Source organism: Acanthochromis polyacanthus, chromosome 15 (assembly GCF_021347895.1).
Source record: "Acanthochromis polyacanthus isolate Apoly-LR-REF ecotype Palm Island chromosome 15, KAUST_Apoly_ChrSc, whole genome shotgun sequence".
Lineage (NCBI taxonomy): Eukaryota > Metazoa > Chordata > Actinopteri > Pomacentridae > Acanthochromis > Acanthochromis polyacanthus.
Genome location: NC_067127.1, coordinates 39325428 through 39342011, shown reverse-complemented (window position 1 = coordinate 39342011; position 16584 = coordinate 39325428). Strand labels below are relative to the sequence as shown.

Sequence of the window (16584 nt, the reverse complement as noted above, 5' to 3'; positions counted from 1 at the left end):
GTTGTTCAGGAAGGTAAAGAGCAGCATTTTCTTTGGTAGAGAATAATACTTTTGAGCATTGTGAGTTTACCAGCCTTTTCCTTCTCATGAAATTCAGACAGTTGAACCCAGAAGTTTACTTTCACTGTATCAGTGGCGGGCCATGCATTTGACACCTAGGCCATCAGCGGTGCTCCGTATGAATCAATCACCCCACAATAACTATTTTATGGCTATAAAAACCTCCTCTTATGCAGAAATGGAGTATAGAGGCGTTGAATCCCAGACAGATAACTCATGTAGCCACAATAAACTCTTTTACTGAAGAAACAAACCCGGGATGCGCAAGTCTCCTACTGCAGCGACAGCTGCCACACACATAAAAAAGCATCAATAATAACTGAATAAAATCGCAATATTATTTAGGAAAATAGCAACATTTTACTCACCAGAAATTCTGATTATTTGTACGCAAAATCCCGAAGTTTATTCACACTGTATAAATGACACATAACCCTTTTTTTAATTTACATGATTTGACAATAAATCTGGCAATGCATCTCCTGTTTTATGTCTGTTAAGATGAACAAAATTATCTTTTTTTTTTATCAAGGATATTTTTATTGAATTTTTCACAAATCCATGGTATGGATATAAAGTAGTGACAGGAAATCTGTAAAGCACAGAGTCAACTCAAGGCAAAAAAGAAAATCCTGTCCATATAACACAGAACAAAAAAAAAAACCTTATCTAACTCACCCAACCCATCATTTCCAAGCCAGACTTTTACATAAAATAGTCAACAGGACAGGTCCACCAACTGTACCTAATTCCTGGAGAGATACAAGTAGCAGCTTGATGTCAGGTTCCAATCTAAGAAGGTAAAAACATAAGTAAAGTGATGGAATAAAGTAAAGAAATAAATATATGTACAAATTATAAACCCACACATTGGTTAAAAGGAGGCATCAGAGAGAGGACTGATTTGTACAATTAATTTTGCTGACACAAAAACCAGAAGCAAAGTGTGAGTAAGGGATCCTCTCTAGCTAGTTTGAAGGTTATGGAAGTATTCCAGAAACGGTCCCCAAACTTTTTGAAACTTTTCTTTGGAGTTACAAATTGAGTAATGTATTTTTTCAAGGTTTAAACAAGACATAACGTCTCTCAACCACTGAGCGTAGGTGGGCGGGGCAGCATCCCTCCACCTCAGCAATATTGCACGTCTGGCCAAGAGAGAGGCAAAGGACAGGGTTCAGCGTTTAACATCAACATTCAATAATTGTCACACTTATTTTATTGTTGATGTTTTTATCTGTAGCACTTTGAGATTTGGTTTTCAAATGTAAAGTGCATTATAAATTAAACTTCTTCTTCTTCTTCTTCTTCTTCTTCTTCTTCTTATTATTATTATTATAGAGATTGGCCTATATGAAGAGCACTCCGTCGGATCCTTTTTTTGCAATAAGAGTGATACATGCTTCGTAAAATGATGCTGGGAGCTTGCCCTGCTGGAATGACAGCACTGTGCTCAGCTGCGGTGACAGTAGTGAGGAAAATGCCTTAAAAAATTCTACGGGAAACCTGTCAGGGCCTGGGGATTTCCCTGATTGCAGTAGGGAAATCGCAACATCTATCTCCTCTTTTGTTATGGGTTCGTCCAATCTCATTTTACTGGAGGGGGAGAGTGTGGGAATATTTAACTGGTTCAAAAAGTTATCCGTTAATCTAGTATCATTCGGGAATTCAGAGGTGTAGAGTTGAGAATAGTAATTCCTGAATGTGTCATGAATTTTTGCATAATCTGAAATGACGTTACCATCCTCCATTTTAATATTTGTAATATGCCCCTTTGCTTTGAGTTCTCTCAGCTGGTTAGCTAATAATTTCCCCGATTTTTCACCCTGGATATAAAACAAACTCTTACTTCTCAAAATTTGGCGTTCAATGTGATGAGTTGAGGCCAAATCAAATTTGGTTTGAAGTTCCACTCGCATTTTATATAAGTTTGGGTTTTTAGTTTGAGCATATTGCGTGTCTATTTTATTAGTTTGGTTGGCTCATTCTAATCATTCTTTGTGGGCCTTTTTTTTCGTATTTACAGTGTAAGAAATAATTTGCCCCCTAAGGTACGCCGTAAGAGCATCCCAGACTACTAGACTAGGTATATCTGGGGAGGTGTTTGTCTGAAAGAAAAAGGATATATGTTCTTCCATATGCTTCACAAAATCATTGTCTGACAGGAGAGTTGAATTAAAGCGCCAGTGTTTTTTAATTTGAGGTAGGTCAGGTAGTGCCAGAGATGGTACAACAGGCACATGATCTGATATCACTATGCCTTGATAAGTGCAGGAGCGCACCAATGGTATCAGTTTATTGTCAATGAGAAAATAGTCAATCCTAGTGAAGGTATGGTGGACATGCGAAAAAAGGAGTACTCTCTCTTATTTGGATGAAGGAAACGCCACATATCAGAAACACCGAAGTCAGAAAGAAACGATTGAATGAGTGAGGCAGACCTGCTAACTGAGTCTGGGTTGGGAGAGGAATGGTCCAGCACGGGATCTAACCAACAGTTAAAATCTCCACCAAGCACAAGAGAGTATGAGCTCAGATCTGGGAGAGAAGCAAAAAATTGTTCGAAAAAGCCCACATGGTCCACATTTGGAGCATAAACATTGGCGAGCACTATCTTTGTATTATATAACTTCCCTGAGACAATGATAAAACGGCCGTTGGTATCTGATATAACATTGTGATTCACAAAAGGGATGTTTTTGTCAACAAGGATTGAAATACCCCTGGCTTTCGCTTGGAATGAGGAATGGAAGTGCTGCCCCGCCCACCGTGACATCAGACGAGCGCTAGCGGAGCCACGGAAGTGTCTCTTGCAAAAAATAAATGCTGCCTTAAGTTGTTTTATATGTGAAGGTACCCTCCTCCTCTCAACAGGATGATTTAAACCCTTGACATTCCAGCTGACAAAGTTTAATGATCTATCCACTGTCTCCAACTAAAGCTGCAGGATAATAAATACAAATTATGCAGTGTTTGCCCTTGGTAGAAATGACTGTGAGGTGGTGGGGTGTAGGCAAGGGCCGAAAAATTTTGAAAATCAAGATGCAAAATGGGGCATTCTGGCACAATTTGGAGCACATTTTGTTGTATTTGTAGCCATTTCTAAAAACTAAATTAAATAAAATTTTCATGTTTCTTTTCTAAAAATTAGTGATAGGGAAAAAATATGACAAATATAAATCCACTTGTCCTTGCGATCAAAACATGTCAACTCGTCCAGTCTATTATATTCTTGTCAGATTTCCACAAGCCATTCCAAAATGCCACATCAGTTCTTATTACAACTTTGAAAAAGATGACAAAGGACTTGAATCTGGAATCAAGTGGTGACTTTTACTTTTTTTTAAAAACAACTACATGTTAGGTACCAAATTCCCACTTCATTTTTATTTATAATAAAAAGGTTATGTCATGACCTTCATTTTACTTAAAAATTTGAAAGAAAACTTCAACTCTAGGTTAACAACTGGTTTTCTGAAGGAGTTAGTTCTGTTTTCTAAACTGTTACCTTTTTGAACAAAGAAATAACTTCTTCAGAATACCAGTCATTAACCTTTAGTTAGAATACATAATTTTGCACTGTGATATGTGTCAGTCAGCTGAATTAAAGACTCTAAGTAAACATTCTTGAAAACACAAACACCAAATTTGAACACATGCTCTCTTTATTACATGAGGCAAATCAAATATAAGTGGGGATTAATGTTGATCAATCTAAGCTTTCCATGGGTGTATAGTGTTTCTATAATCGCGTTGGCAGTGTCGTTCTATTTTGAAAAATGCTTATGCAGATATCAAAACGGTCCGCCCGCGGGCCGCTGAACCGTTGAAATTACAAAATTTGTTTTGCCATTGAATGATATAATTTCGGGCACTCTATAAATCATTTTATCAAAAGAAACTAGGAACTTTATATTCCGTTGAAATCATTTGTCTCGTTCGTGAGAACGGGTTTTGTCGTGCCTAAATGTTTTAACGGGAGCCATTTTTGCAGTCACTGTCAATTCGTATCACCACGGACAACAAAACAGTAAGCAAACTCGGTAAAGGAAGCGAGATCAATGCCTACACTGTGTTGCTCACTTTATTTTGATGACATGCGATCGTTTTGATACTTGATTTGACATATGTCTGTGATACACACCTGCTTTTAGCCCCGAAAAACGAAACGATGGAGCGCTGCCACTTCTTGTCCGCCATGTTTGTTGACGCTAGGAACGTTCACCAATCGGAACGACCGACATTTGAAACATGATCTCGCGGGATGTCATATGAGAACTGAGTGTAACCGACCAATGGGGATGTGCCTTGCTGTCTTTAGCCATGGCGAGAAAAGGCTGCAATTCTGGCTTGTTGATTTCAGCGGCGAATATACCGGACTTATGTGTCAATGCTTTCTAATATTTAGCATTACTTTTTTTTTCTTTTTTTTTTTGGCGCGGACCAGTGAGGCGGCAATGTCGGCAAAATTGTAATGAGGCGGTGGCCTATACCAGCGGGGCGGCCCGCCTCATCGGTCATATAGGAGGGGAAACACTGTTACGTCAAAGTTCCAGGAACAGAGTGAACCAAAAAAGACCTGTGCATGGCTTGTGTAGGCTAATGAACCAATACTGGCATTGGAAAAAGAATCCCTTGCCCACTCACCCCATAACAAGACAGCTGCCGGGGAACATAGCAGCAAGCTCTCCAATAACCCATTATTAACACTCCCACAGAAAATCTTCCTGTCACTTGAACCCAATATCTTCAACTCCTCATTTAAGTGTTAAAATGCACTCAACACTCCTCGGTCTACATTTGAACTGTTCTGGAAGTACGAACAGAGAAAAACATTCCTTTAACATCATTTTGTACTGTTGGCACTATAAAGTCTTATAAAAGATAGAAATGAGGTATGTTGCTTCAAATAAAAGCATAAACTCATAAACTACCGGAATGTAACAGTTCATTGAGTTAGAGGCTGGGTAACATACTCGCATGCCTGCAGCCAGGGTCAGTGTGGTGTTAATGGTTCAGTAAACTGCCCGACCGGAGTGAAGGATAACATGATAACGGTTTTAATCCATCAGGCACAGTAATCAAACAGTCATTTACGGTGGAGGAGATGTACGAGGAAGGCTGTTGATGTATTTCCGCACCTCATCGGCCGAGCGTAGCCACTTCTTATCTCCATCGGGAAGTGTGATGCGGAGCCGTGCGGGATATAGGAGAGAGGGTTTGAGCCCTCGGCTGTAGATATCCGCCATAACTTCTCTGTATTCGGCTCGCTTTTTTTCAGAGAATTTTTATGACTTTCTTCACAGTCAGAAGTTTGCATACAGAGATTGCTATGCCTTCAAGATGATGATGTCCTGGCTTTGAAAGCTTTTGATAGATTAAGATGTATTTTCAGGCACACCTCAAACACACTGCTTCTTTGTGTGATGACATTAGAAAATCTAAAGAAATCAGCCAAGACATCACTAAGACAGTTGTGGGCCTCCACAGGTGTGGTTCATCCTTGGGTGCAATTTCCAGATTGCTGTGGTTTGACGTTTATCTGTCCAAACAATTACATGCACAGATCAACACCATGGGAATGTCAAGCCATCCTGCTGCTCAAGATGGAGATTGGTTAAAATTAGGATTGTTTTGGAGGAAAATGTGCTCATCAACCCCAGAACAAAAGCAAACGACCTTGTGAAGATGCTGGCTGAGGATGGCCTGAGTACACCATCCAGACTGTGAAGCATGGGGGTGGCAGCACCATGTTGTGGGAGTGTTTTTGCTGCAGGAGGGACTGGTGCACTTCACAAAATAGATGGCATGAAGAAGATAGAACATTATGTGGAAATATTGAAGCAACATCAGCCAGCAAATGAAAGCTTGGGCTCAAGAGGGTCTTCCAAATGGACAAGGACAGCGCTGGTGCAAATCTGACACTGTCCTGGAGAAACTGTGCACTACTGACTTAGAACTGCTTTCTGTTTCACTGTGCCCTCCATATCTGCCAGAGACTTCAGTCCAACTCCCCGGATGCACCTAATATCAGTCTGGGAGACATGAAGCACTGCACACTAAAACACACACTGAGAGACTTCCATCAGTACATCACATGTCCCACTAGATGAGATGAAATGTTTGATCTGTTACAACAATGTGAAAGGTGCTTCTTCTCTGGGTTCCTCTGACCACAACTGCATCCTTCTTATCCCTGTCTACCACTGTACTGAAGCAAGGCAAAATGCAGAAGATCAGAGTGAAAGTTTGTCACACTCTACAGGGATGTCTGGAGGTTACTGACTGGGACGTGTTTAAGGAGTCCTCAGCTGATATTGATGAACCGACTGATGTTGTGAGCAGCTGGGTCAGACTGTGAAACCAGTGTTATTCCTGAAAAAACTGTGAAAATATATCCGAACACTAAGCCCTGGGTTTCTAAGAAGCTTAAAGACCTACTGTACAGAAAGAAAACATTCTTCAGAGAAGGAAATACACTAAATCTGTATAACTGACATAAGGAAATAAAGTAGGAGATCAGGACCCACAAAAGACAATACAAAGACAAACTTGAGTCTCAGCTCAAAATGAACAACCTCAGTTCAGTCTGGGACGGCATGAATCTGATCACTGGGACTAATTAATGTGTCAATGAGAGAGTTCAGCTCAGCGGTTATAATTGTGATTTAGAGCTGGCTCAAAGTCTAAACAGTTTTTATGTCAGGTTTGACTCCCATGATTTTAGGGCTAAACATGCTGAGACTAAAAACTGTCTCATGTCAGCCTCTCCACAGAATCCCTTTCTTGATGTGGGCAATGTAATCTGGTGTCTCAAACAGTGCAGACCAAAGAAAAGTCCTCGACCTGATTACATCGGTGGCCGTTTATTGAAAACTTTTTCTACGTCTGATTAAATGACCAAGATTGCTGCCGATGTCCCTGTCTTCTTATGTTTTGTTTGATTTTTCTTTAAATGGCTTTTATTTTGCTTGTAATTGTTTTACTGTGTTTTTTACATTTTTAAAACATTTCCTTAAATTGTTGCTATTCCTTTAACTGTTTTACTGTTTTGTTTCTTTTGTTGTTTGATGGTGAACGCTTGTGTAACTGCTGCACAACAAATTGCCCGGGTCGTTGGGGTCCAATCCAGAATTCAGTGGCAGAATTACAGATCTTTTCTGGACTGGTATCAACATCTGATCCCCTAGGAGAAACTAGAAAGTGTTGGTGGTCTGAATTGACCCTGCTGCCATAAAGACCTAAATCTGGACATTGATGATGTATGCTTTTCATATTGTACATTTCTCCAGTAATGTAACTTAACGGAAAGTCTGGGGATCAAGAAATCCTGGTGGTACAATCCCATCAGTCCCAGCTCTGCTTTGCTTTTCATGGTGATGGACAGATTTTACAACCAAATATTCTAAAACTACCGTGCAGAAAGCTGAAAACGATCGGCCTCTGAAAATAGCTTTGTTGACGTTGTGTGTGCTGTTGAAACGTTTCTAGGTTTCTAATGACAAAGCTGCTAGCATGTCTGCAGATTCTTGATCTTGTTTCAGCCTCATGTCCAACTACATGGAATTGAGACTTTTAGGTTCAATTTTTCATGATTGCTCTTCCATCACTGCCTCTGTTTTTATCTTTGTCTTTTGCTACAGAAATGTAAACACAGCAATGGAGTGAGATGTCGGACCTCTGAGGAGGATAAGGATGGTTCGGCAACAACAGCAAAAAGAGATGAATCACTGAGTTGTGAGCAATGTGGCAAGACTTTTATCACAGCAAGAAAGCTAAGAATTCACAAACGTATTCACACTGTGGACAAACCATTCAGCTGTGAGCAGTGTGGAAAGGCTTTTACTCGGAAGAGTTATCTAGCAAAACATCAACTCATTCACAGTGGAGTTAAACCATTCAACTGTGATCAGTGTGGAAAGGCTTTTACTCTGAAGAGTAATCTAGCAAAACATCAACTCATTCACAGTGGAGTTAAACCATTCAACTGTGATCAGTGTGGAAAGGCTTTTACTCAGAAGAGTAATCTGGCAAAACATCAACTCATTCACAGTGGAGTTAAACCATTCAGCTGTGATCAGTGTGGAAAGGCTTTTACTGACAAGAGAAACTTAAAAAGTCATCAACTCATTCACAGTGGAGTTAAACCATTCTACTGTGATCAGTGTGTGAAAACCTTTACTCAACATGAACAGTTGTTTATCCATCAATGCCCCCATTCTGGTACAAAGCGGTACCACTGTGACTCCTGTGAAAAAACTTTCAAGCACCAACAAAGCTTAAAATGTCACCAACGCATCCACACTGGATATGATGTGTATGTATGTGATTACTGTGGCGAACTATTTGTACAGTACTCACAGTTAAAAGCTCATGAAGTGACCCACACTGGGGTTAAACCATATGTTTGTGACCAGTGTGGGAAACGCTACAGCTACATTTCACACCTCAAAGTTCACCAACGTGTCCACACTGGGGAGAGACCATACAGATGTGAGGAGTGTAAGAAGACTTTTAGAACTTTGGGTTCCCTGAAACAACACCAGCAGATCCACACCAGAAAGAAAGCATTCAATCAGTGTCACAGTGAGGTATGTAAAGACTGGTCTCAGTCACAGTGTACACACAGTTATGTATTGGATAATTTTGGCTATTGCTGCAAAATTGTTTCAAAACTGTTTTGAACAACTGTGGTCAGTTGAATTCTGTTAACACATTATCAGCTGTCGTTCAGTCTCACCTGTATTCGTTTTGACACAGAAATCTGGTCCAGGTTAATCTGGGGATGCAGGTTAGATTAGGAATTGTGACGTAATCAGACAACTGAATGTTAAATTCCAACAGTTAAGTTAGGGTGACCATATTCTGTTTCTCTGAAAAGAGGACACACTAGCCTATTCAATGTTCAGTTCGCCCATTCTTCAAAATAATGTGTCTAATGGCAAATGAAAAAAATATAGAAATAATACCTCAAGTCAACAGTCCTTTTTTTACCTCTGCCAGGAGGTTGTGTAATCACCGGAGTTTGTTTGTCTGTCTGTCCGTCTGTGTGAGTGTGTGTGTGTGTGTGTGTGTTTGCTGTTAACAGCATAACTCAAAAAGTTGTGGACGGATTTTCACCAAATTTTTACAGAATGTCCGGAAGGCCAAAGGTAACAATCGATTAGATTTTGGAGGTGATCCGGATCACCGTCTGGATCCAGGATTTTTTTGAAGGACTTTGTACATCTGTCAATTGGACAGACAGAGGTCGCTGCAACGATCCCGGGCGACGGCCGAATCCCCCGCGGCCGCTTCGGGCTGCCCGGGCAAGTCGGGACCGACGAAACGAAGCGGCGGCGACGCGTACGGTACCGTCACGCGCGCGCAACGGTACGTGCGTGCGGCGGCGCCGCCTGCAAAACACTGTGCTGTTATACACTGTACATGCATGTTATGCTTTCTGCACAAACTGTTGAAACTCAATACAATCCATGACTTTTTGAGTTATGCCATTAACAGACAGACAGACAGATACATGGCCTGGCGGAGGTCTGCGCTCTCCGAGTGCTTTTCTAGTTTCCTTCTTTTTCCTTTTCTTATTAGCTACAGAGACATAAGTCCCAGCTTTGCAGACTGTACATTCTGCCTCCCATTTGACACGACCCGGACGAAAACAGGGGTACTTTTTTCGCATTTCATCAGTGAAATGACATTTGCGTTTCGGTATTTTCTTTCAGTTCGAGAGTTCTCTCGCAGTGTGCCTACCTGCCTGTCAGCCTGCGAGGAGTGAGTGAGTGTGGAGCGCCTCTGTACTGCTTTGTGATCCGGGGTTCAGCTCAAACTCCGCCTCTCAGAGCGTGTTTCCAAAAAACCATTCAACGTGAATGACAAATACACTGGTCTGTGACGCGCTCAAGCTAGGCAAGATCAAAAACCCGGACATTTGAAGGACTTTATAAACGCCGGCCGGACAGGCCGGACAGCCTCTCAAAAGAGGACATGTCCGGGCAAAAGAGGACGTATGGTCACCCTAGTTAAGTGTCTTCAGATGTCATTTGGGGTGCTCTCTATCTCAGGCAAGGCATCAGTTCTTCAATGCTGCAGGAAACACTGACGTTCTCTGTGTTTGTTTGTTTTCCAAGCAGAACGGAACAGATGGACAAAACTCTCAGACTTGTCAGCACTCTGCCAATGGTGAACAGTGCTGCTTTGACCAGTCTGGACCAACGTCCAATCAACAAGGAACCCTACAACGACACCATCGTATGCACACTGGACACAGACTGAACCCCTGCCAAGAAGATTTCTCCATGCAGGATTCAGTAGAAGTTCATGAAGTCCTCCACAAACTTAAAGTCCTTGAGATCCGGCTTCACAGAATTCAGGTCTAATTTCTTGTTTTACTGTCTTCGTTGCTTCGTTGCAAAATCCATTAAGAGGAAAGCTGTCGTTAACAGATGTGACTGGTAAATTAATTAAACCATTCAAAGTGGTTACTCATTTAAATGAATTATCAGTGGCAGAGGGATAGACGTCTGGATGGAGGCAGTGAGCAGCAGGTAGAATTTCCTCAATTACCACCCTTTAAGCTGCGGTCAATTTTCCCCTGAAATTTCTACTGAAGATGTACAGAAAGTAAATTGAATGCTGTTCTTGAACTGTTTGGAGTACAGGCATGGTTGGGGTCTCCTTTAAAAGCTGACAACCTGAATTTTCACCCAGTGCAGTCAGAATTACTCTAGGTGCTACTGACAGAGTTATTTATGTTGGAACACACTGAATTAGGATGAATTTTATTCACGCCTAAATTTTTTCCCTAATAAAACACCTGAAAATTAGTGTGGCAGCACTGTGACAGCTTGAAACACAACAAGGCAACAGCCTGGGGTCTTACATAGTTCAGGACAAAATTTCAGAGCAATACTACAAGAAATGAGTGTTTCACACGTTTTTGTACTAATATGCCCAATTATGTCAATTTTGGACACCCTATGTACACCCTGTGCAAAAATGGTATATGTTCGTTTATCAGCCCTTTTTCACATTATTTTCACTCCAAAAACTCATAAAGAACTCAAAAAATCACTTCAGATAAGCTTCAGTGTGGATCTTGATCTGAATCAGAGGCACAGACGGAGACAGAAAAGCTGCTGCTTCCTGGCCGCAGCAGGAGAGCAGGAGGTGTGAAAAATCACACAGAGCCGCTAAAACCCGCCTCTCGGCTATTCAGCAAGCTCATTGGCTACATGCCCTGTCCGTCAAACGTTTCCTCCGACGTGATTTGCTCAGAATTTACTGATGAGATGAGGGTCACCAGATCCATCGGTCTCGGCAACGGTTGGCTGTTTAGGCTTCGGAGGCAGCGATGAGTCACTTGATTGGTTGAAATGCGGTTGGAATCGAAAGCAGAGGCTTCAGTCGCCATTTTCAGACCGAGACCGTGTGGATTTCTGAATGCTTCATAAAATTATGGATAAAAATGCAGTGAATTATGGAACACGCGGCTCCACCATGCGCCACGTGGACGCGCACGGAGCCGAGCTATTTGTGGATTATTTACTTATTTCTAGACATGTTTTGGAGAAAATATTATACTTGCTAGTATTGTCTGGATGACTACTCTTGGATTATGGCCGGTTTTGTGGATTATTTTCATCGTTGACCGGTAAAAGACCATCCAAAGGTAAGTTATGCCCTTTATGTGTCCTTTAAATTTTTGTTGTTTGTTTTAGAAATGTGTTTATATTACCCGCTGTGGTAATCACATCTGAAAGTGGTTTATACCGGCGGATTCATGAGACTCTAAGCTTTCCATGCATGTATAGTGTTTCTATCATCGCGTTTGAAGCTAAAAATGCTTTTGCCGTTAAACTTCAGCAGGCCATTTTGGGCCCGAATACGGGCCCGTGCGGGTTAAGTGGTTGTTCCTCAGATCCCTCTGGGCTGCAGGAACCCGTTAGATGCAGAGCTGGTTCAGTGATTCTCTGATGGTTTATCATAATTAATTTAGGAGATTACTGACCGTAGGTATCTATCTATCCATCTATAATCTATCATCTATCTATAGGAATCTCTAATATTGAACAAGTAGATCAACTAATCTCAGATTACGTGTGAGTTGAAATAAAAAAACATGAAGTGTTCTATGAAAAGTCCAATCTTTGAAAGCTGACATGTAGTTTAGAATCATTTCTTTGTAAATTAGCTTCATCCAGTCATTACCATGACATTGGCATCATGGAACCATGACCACATATATGTGTCTGGAGATAGTGGCATTTTTATAATGGCACATTTTCATGCTTTGACAGATACAGTGAGGGAAAAAAGTTTTCAGACACCCTGAAAATTTTTACACAATCTTAAATATTATCATGAAATATTTGTTAGTCTTTTTGTGTGTTTCTAAGGGTGTGGCTGCATCAGACAGACACAAATACAAATGATATATTTTTTTGTTTGTTGTTTACAAGAAAAACTAACAAAACTAAATTCTACCAAATTTCTCGTTTTATGGAACCAGTCAATTTTCAGTTTTTAATGTCTTTTTTAGGATGTGTTTATTTTTATGATTGTACTAAAATAAATGACTCTAGAAGACCTCAAAGTGATTCTTAATGCAGTATTTCACAAAGGTATGGGATGTCCAAAAACTTTTTTCCACTGCTGTATTTAACAACAATCTGATCTGCTGTTGTTGGCAAGACAAACAAGTGAAGGTTTCAGGCTTTTATCTAGAATTGTTCTTGAGATATTCATCTTCAAACAGTCTCAAATTTCAATGTGAGAAAAGAAAAACGAGTGAAACTGGGTCTACAGTCCACTGAAAAACCTCTAAGAAAGTATCTGACATATTGGGTGATGTGTATGACCCAGCACCCACAGCTGGTTGGGTGTCATGTGGCTCTGCGTTCTGATTGGATGATTGTCCAACCACTGCCACAAGTATGAAGGTCATCCTGCAGGCGTGGCAGGAACACGGAGTGGAAACACAATAGGTGTGTTCATCTGGCTATGCTGAGGGAACCCTCTACTTCAAGCTCATGGAGAACATCATAGTAGGTAGAGTCCCTATATTATCAGAGTATCGACATGACGGGTCCAAAAAATTTTGGTCATGTGATCTATATGCGCCATTTTGTTTCCTATTCATGAACGCCGGGTTTTCTGTTAACGTTGTTTACACTGCAGAGAGTAATTCTAGGTCCTTTTTTGCTTCTTAAATACCTGAAAAATGACAGGCTGTTGTGCCTTTGGGTGCACAAATCGATCGTAGAAGGGATTCCACATGTTTAGATTTCCCAGTAATAGTCAAAGAAGGAAACTGTGGGAAAATAAAGTCCGGAGAGTGGGATGGAAACCGACTTCATCATCGTTTTTGTGCCAGGTTAGTCCCATGTATGTACTTTCATGTTATGGTATATGGGTGAATGACAGATAGAAAAGTTTGATGTGATTTTAGGCAGTTGTGGTTATTTTGACTTTGACCATATTCATGCATGGAGATGTGTTACTGGTGACTGTTGGGCACCGTAACCCGTTAAACCTCCGTATTCGGGCTGTCTTGAGATGTGCAAACGTATTTTGCTAAATTTACCGAAGCTGCAAACTCGATGATAGAAACATTATACACCCATGGAAAGCTTAGATTCTCATGAATCCACCGGTATAAACCACTTTCAGATGTGATTACCACAGCGGGTAATATAAACACATTTGTCCAACAAATAACGTAAACAGCAAAACTCACCTTTGAATCCTCATAACTAGTCACAGATGAAAATATTCCACTAAAAACGGCCATAATCCAACCTTGGACATCCAGAAAAAACAAGCCAGTAATATTTTGTCCAAAACATGTCTTCAAATCAGTAAACAATCCACAAGTAGCAAGTTTTTGTGAATGTGCACCTCGCGCTGCGCGTCCCATATTGAGTGAATAGAAACAAAATGGCTTCAATCCCCATTTGCCGCTGCTCTGATAATACAGGGGCTCTAATAGTAGGTGCTGGTTACTGCCCCCTTCAGGTCTCTACACAGTCCTTAATCCTGGAGAATTAGAAAATGACTAAAAAATATATTTCAACTTTATATAATAAAAATTAACTTACACTCAACTTCTCACGTGACTAATTAACCCTGTCCTGTGGGTCAAAATGGACTCGTTTTAAAGTTTGAAAATGTGGGAAGAAATATATATTTTCACAGTGAAACTTCTGATGTCCACGTTTTCAACATTTTTGGGAAGTCTTTGAACATTTTTAGGTGGAAATAAAACTTAAAAATATTTCTAAAGAACATTCACAAAAAATCAACCAAAATCCAGCAAAATTCACTGGATTGTTGATGATGTTTTTAAAGAAAATATTAGAAGTTTTACTGAAATGTATGTAATCACTTTAGATATTTTTAGGATTTTTTTTGGAAGATTTTTACTCATTTTTTAAAAAATAGTGACAACAATTTTCTTGCCAAATTTGGGTGATTTTTGAGAAGAAAACTTTTATAAAATTACTGGAATTTCTTCCTGAAGGTTTTACAAATTTTCAGAAATTTGGGGAATTTTTTTAGACAAGGAAACAATGTTTTTGTTGCCTGTAAATGAGGAAAACAGGAGGGTTAAAACATTAAAATGCAACATTATTAAGGTTTCTTTTATGAAACGTTTTTCATCAACAAGTACACAAAATAGATTAAAATATAATCTAACATATTTACTGATTAAAAACTTTGAATTTCTTCTTTATGTTGTTCTTCTGCATAACTCACTATTTCAAACTGGCTCATGTTACTTCCATGTGATCTGCCATTAAAACGGCCACATTCTACCATAAACACTGTAAATAATAACACACCTGCTCAAAGTTAAAGGCCAACATACGACCCAAACATGACATGGATTTGGTGCCACTTTGAACTAAGATGATCTCTTCTGTTAAACAAACCGTTGATTGTGAATCTTTTTTCCAGATATGAAGCTGCTCCTTCCAGGTCCACAGACAGTAAACAAAACAAAGCTCTCTGTAAAAACCCTCAGAATGTTGAATAGAATAAATGTGGACAGTTTCATGACTGGAAGAGAAGATTTCTGGATCATTTTGTGTCTCATTTGTGTCATCATGTGTTTTGTTTTGGTCAGTTTACGTCTTTCTGTCTGGTTTTAAACATTTTGCATCTTTTCATGTTATTTTTCTTCCATTTTGGTCATTTTGTGTGTTTTTAAGATTGTTTCTGTTTAAAATTGTTCATCTTGTCAGTTCTTTTGGTCAGTTCACGTCTATTTCATCGTTCTGTGACTCAGTGGCCATTTCTGTTTCAGTTTTCATCTCATTTTTGCTCTGAATTGCTCATTTTATCTCTCATTTTGGTCATTTTCCATCACTTTAAAGTTGTTTTTGTTCAATTTTGGTGATTTTGCATCTTATTGGATCATTTTGTGCATTTCAGCATGTCTTTAGAAAAAAATGTATCAATCAGACTGTAAATGATCTATGAACAAACCTCTGTGTAAAACCTTCAGAATGTTGAATAGAATAAATTTGGACCGTGATGAATGTGTGTTGCTGTAGTCCCTCTGTTAAATGGCATCAAAACAATGGTCAACGTGAACAAATCATGAGTGTTGACATTGACTCACAACAGTACCTCTCAACTGTTCTAATTTTGATCTGTTTAGGAGAACAATGTGATGAGTGCACCGAGAGATCCAATACAGGGAGCTTTCCTTTTCAAAGATCATTAGAAGGACAGAAGACAAAGTAAGTTTCAGCAAACAGCTTTTTATTTCTAATGAGCCAATCTATAGTATTTAAAGTGCAGAGTTATTTGTGTTAGATTTGAACAAAATCCTTCCAACAGTGTAAGGACTTAGTCTTTCTACTTTCATTTGCAATTGTTCTAGAAACCTATCATCTGGGTCAGGTGGTCACTCTGCAGCACAAGGAGTACTATCCCCACATTGGATCTGATGTTAATATTTCCCTTAGACATGGTAAATTGACTGACTGGCTGATATTGTAGAGTTAGTAAATATAGGCAGTTAACAAAAGGAAATGAATGCTACTTTGTGGAGGTACCAGAATTTGGCCATTTAACAAAAAAAATCTAATGCTAATATTCTTTTATTTCACCAGACTGTTATTGTTTACACTTCAATGAATGATGCTGTTGTACATGTATAGTATTTTATTCTTCTTCATGCATACAGTGTTTGTGTACAGTATGCGTGATAATATTTTAAATATATATATATATATTAACAAGGCCAACAACAACAATGTGTTGTGTTACAGGTGCTTCGTCAGTGGCGTCCCTGCACAACATGGTAAATGTCAAATAATGTCTTGTCTACTTTTGCAGTGAGAGGACAGATTTGGTAAATAGTCAGCACTGGCAGTCCACAACAAATGCAGGGTGTTGCACAGGCAGATTCTAGATGACATCGTGTTATGTAAGACATCCTTGTAGGTTTTTCATCTTTCTGCTCTCTGTGAAAGAGCAAAATTGTATTAGATTAAGTCAAAGACAACTTCAAGTATTTGTAAA

At 39.7% G+C, this 16584-nt stretch overlaps 1 protein-coding gene across 6 annotated transcripts in view; it reads left to right on the top strand.

The window, feature by feature from the left end:
* LOC127537550 (zinc finger protein 239-like) overlaps positions 1–16584 on the top strand; it is a 107887-nt gene that overhangs the window by 25499 nt on the left and 65804 nt on the right. Inside the window, exons 5-6 of one of the 6 annotated variants that reach the window (XM_051960138.1) lie at positions 10182–10424; positions 15716–15996. In XM_051960138.1, the coding sequence (XP_051816098.1) occupies positions 10182–10424; positions 15716–15781 (309 nt within the window). In that variant the 3' untranslated portion in view covers positions 15782–15996. The other 5 variants (XM_051960143.1, XR_007947274.1, XM_051960139.1 and 2 more) reach the window with 5 other exon arrangements.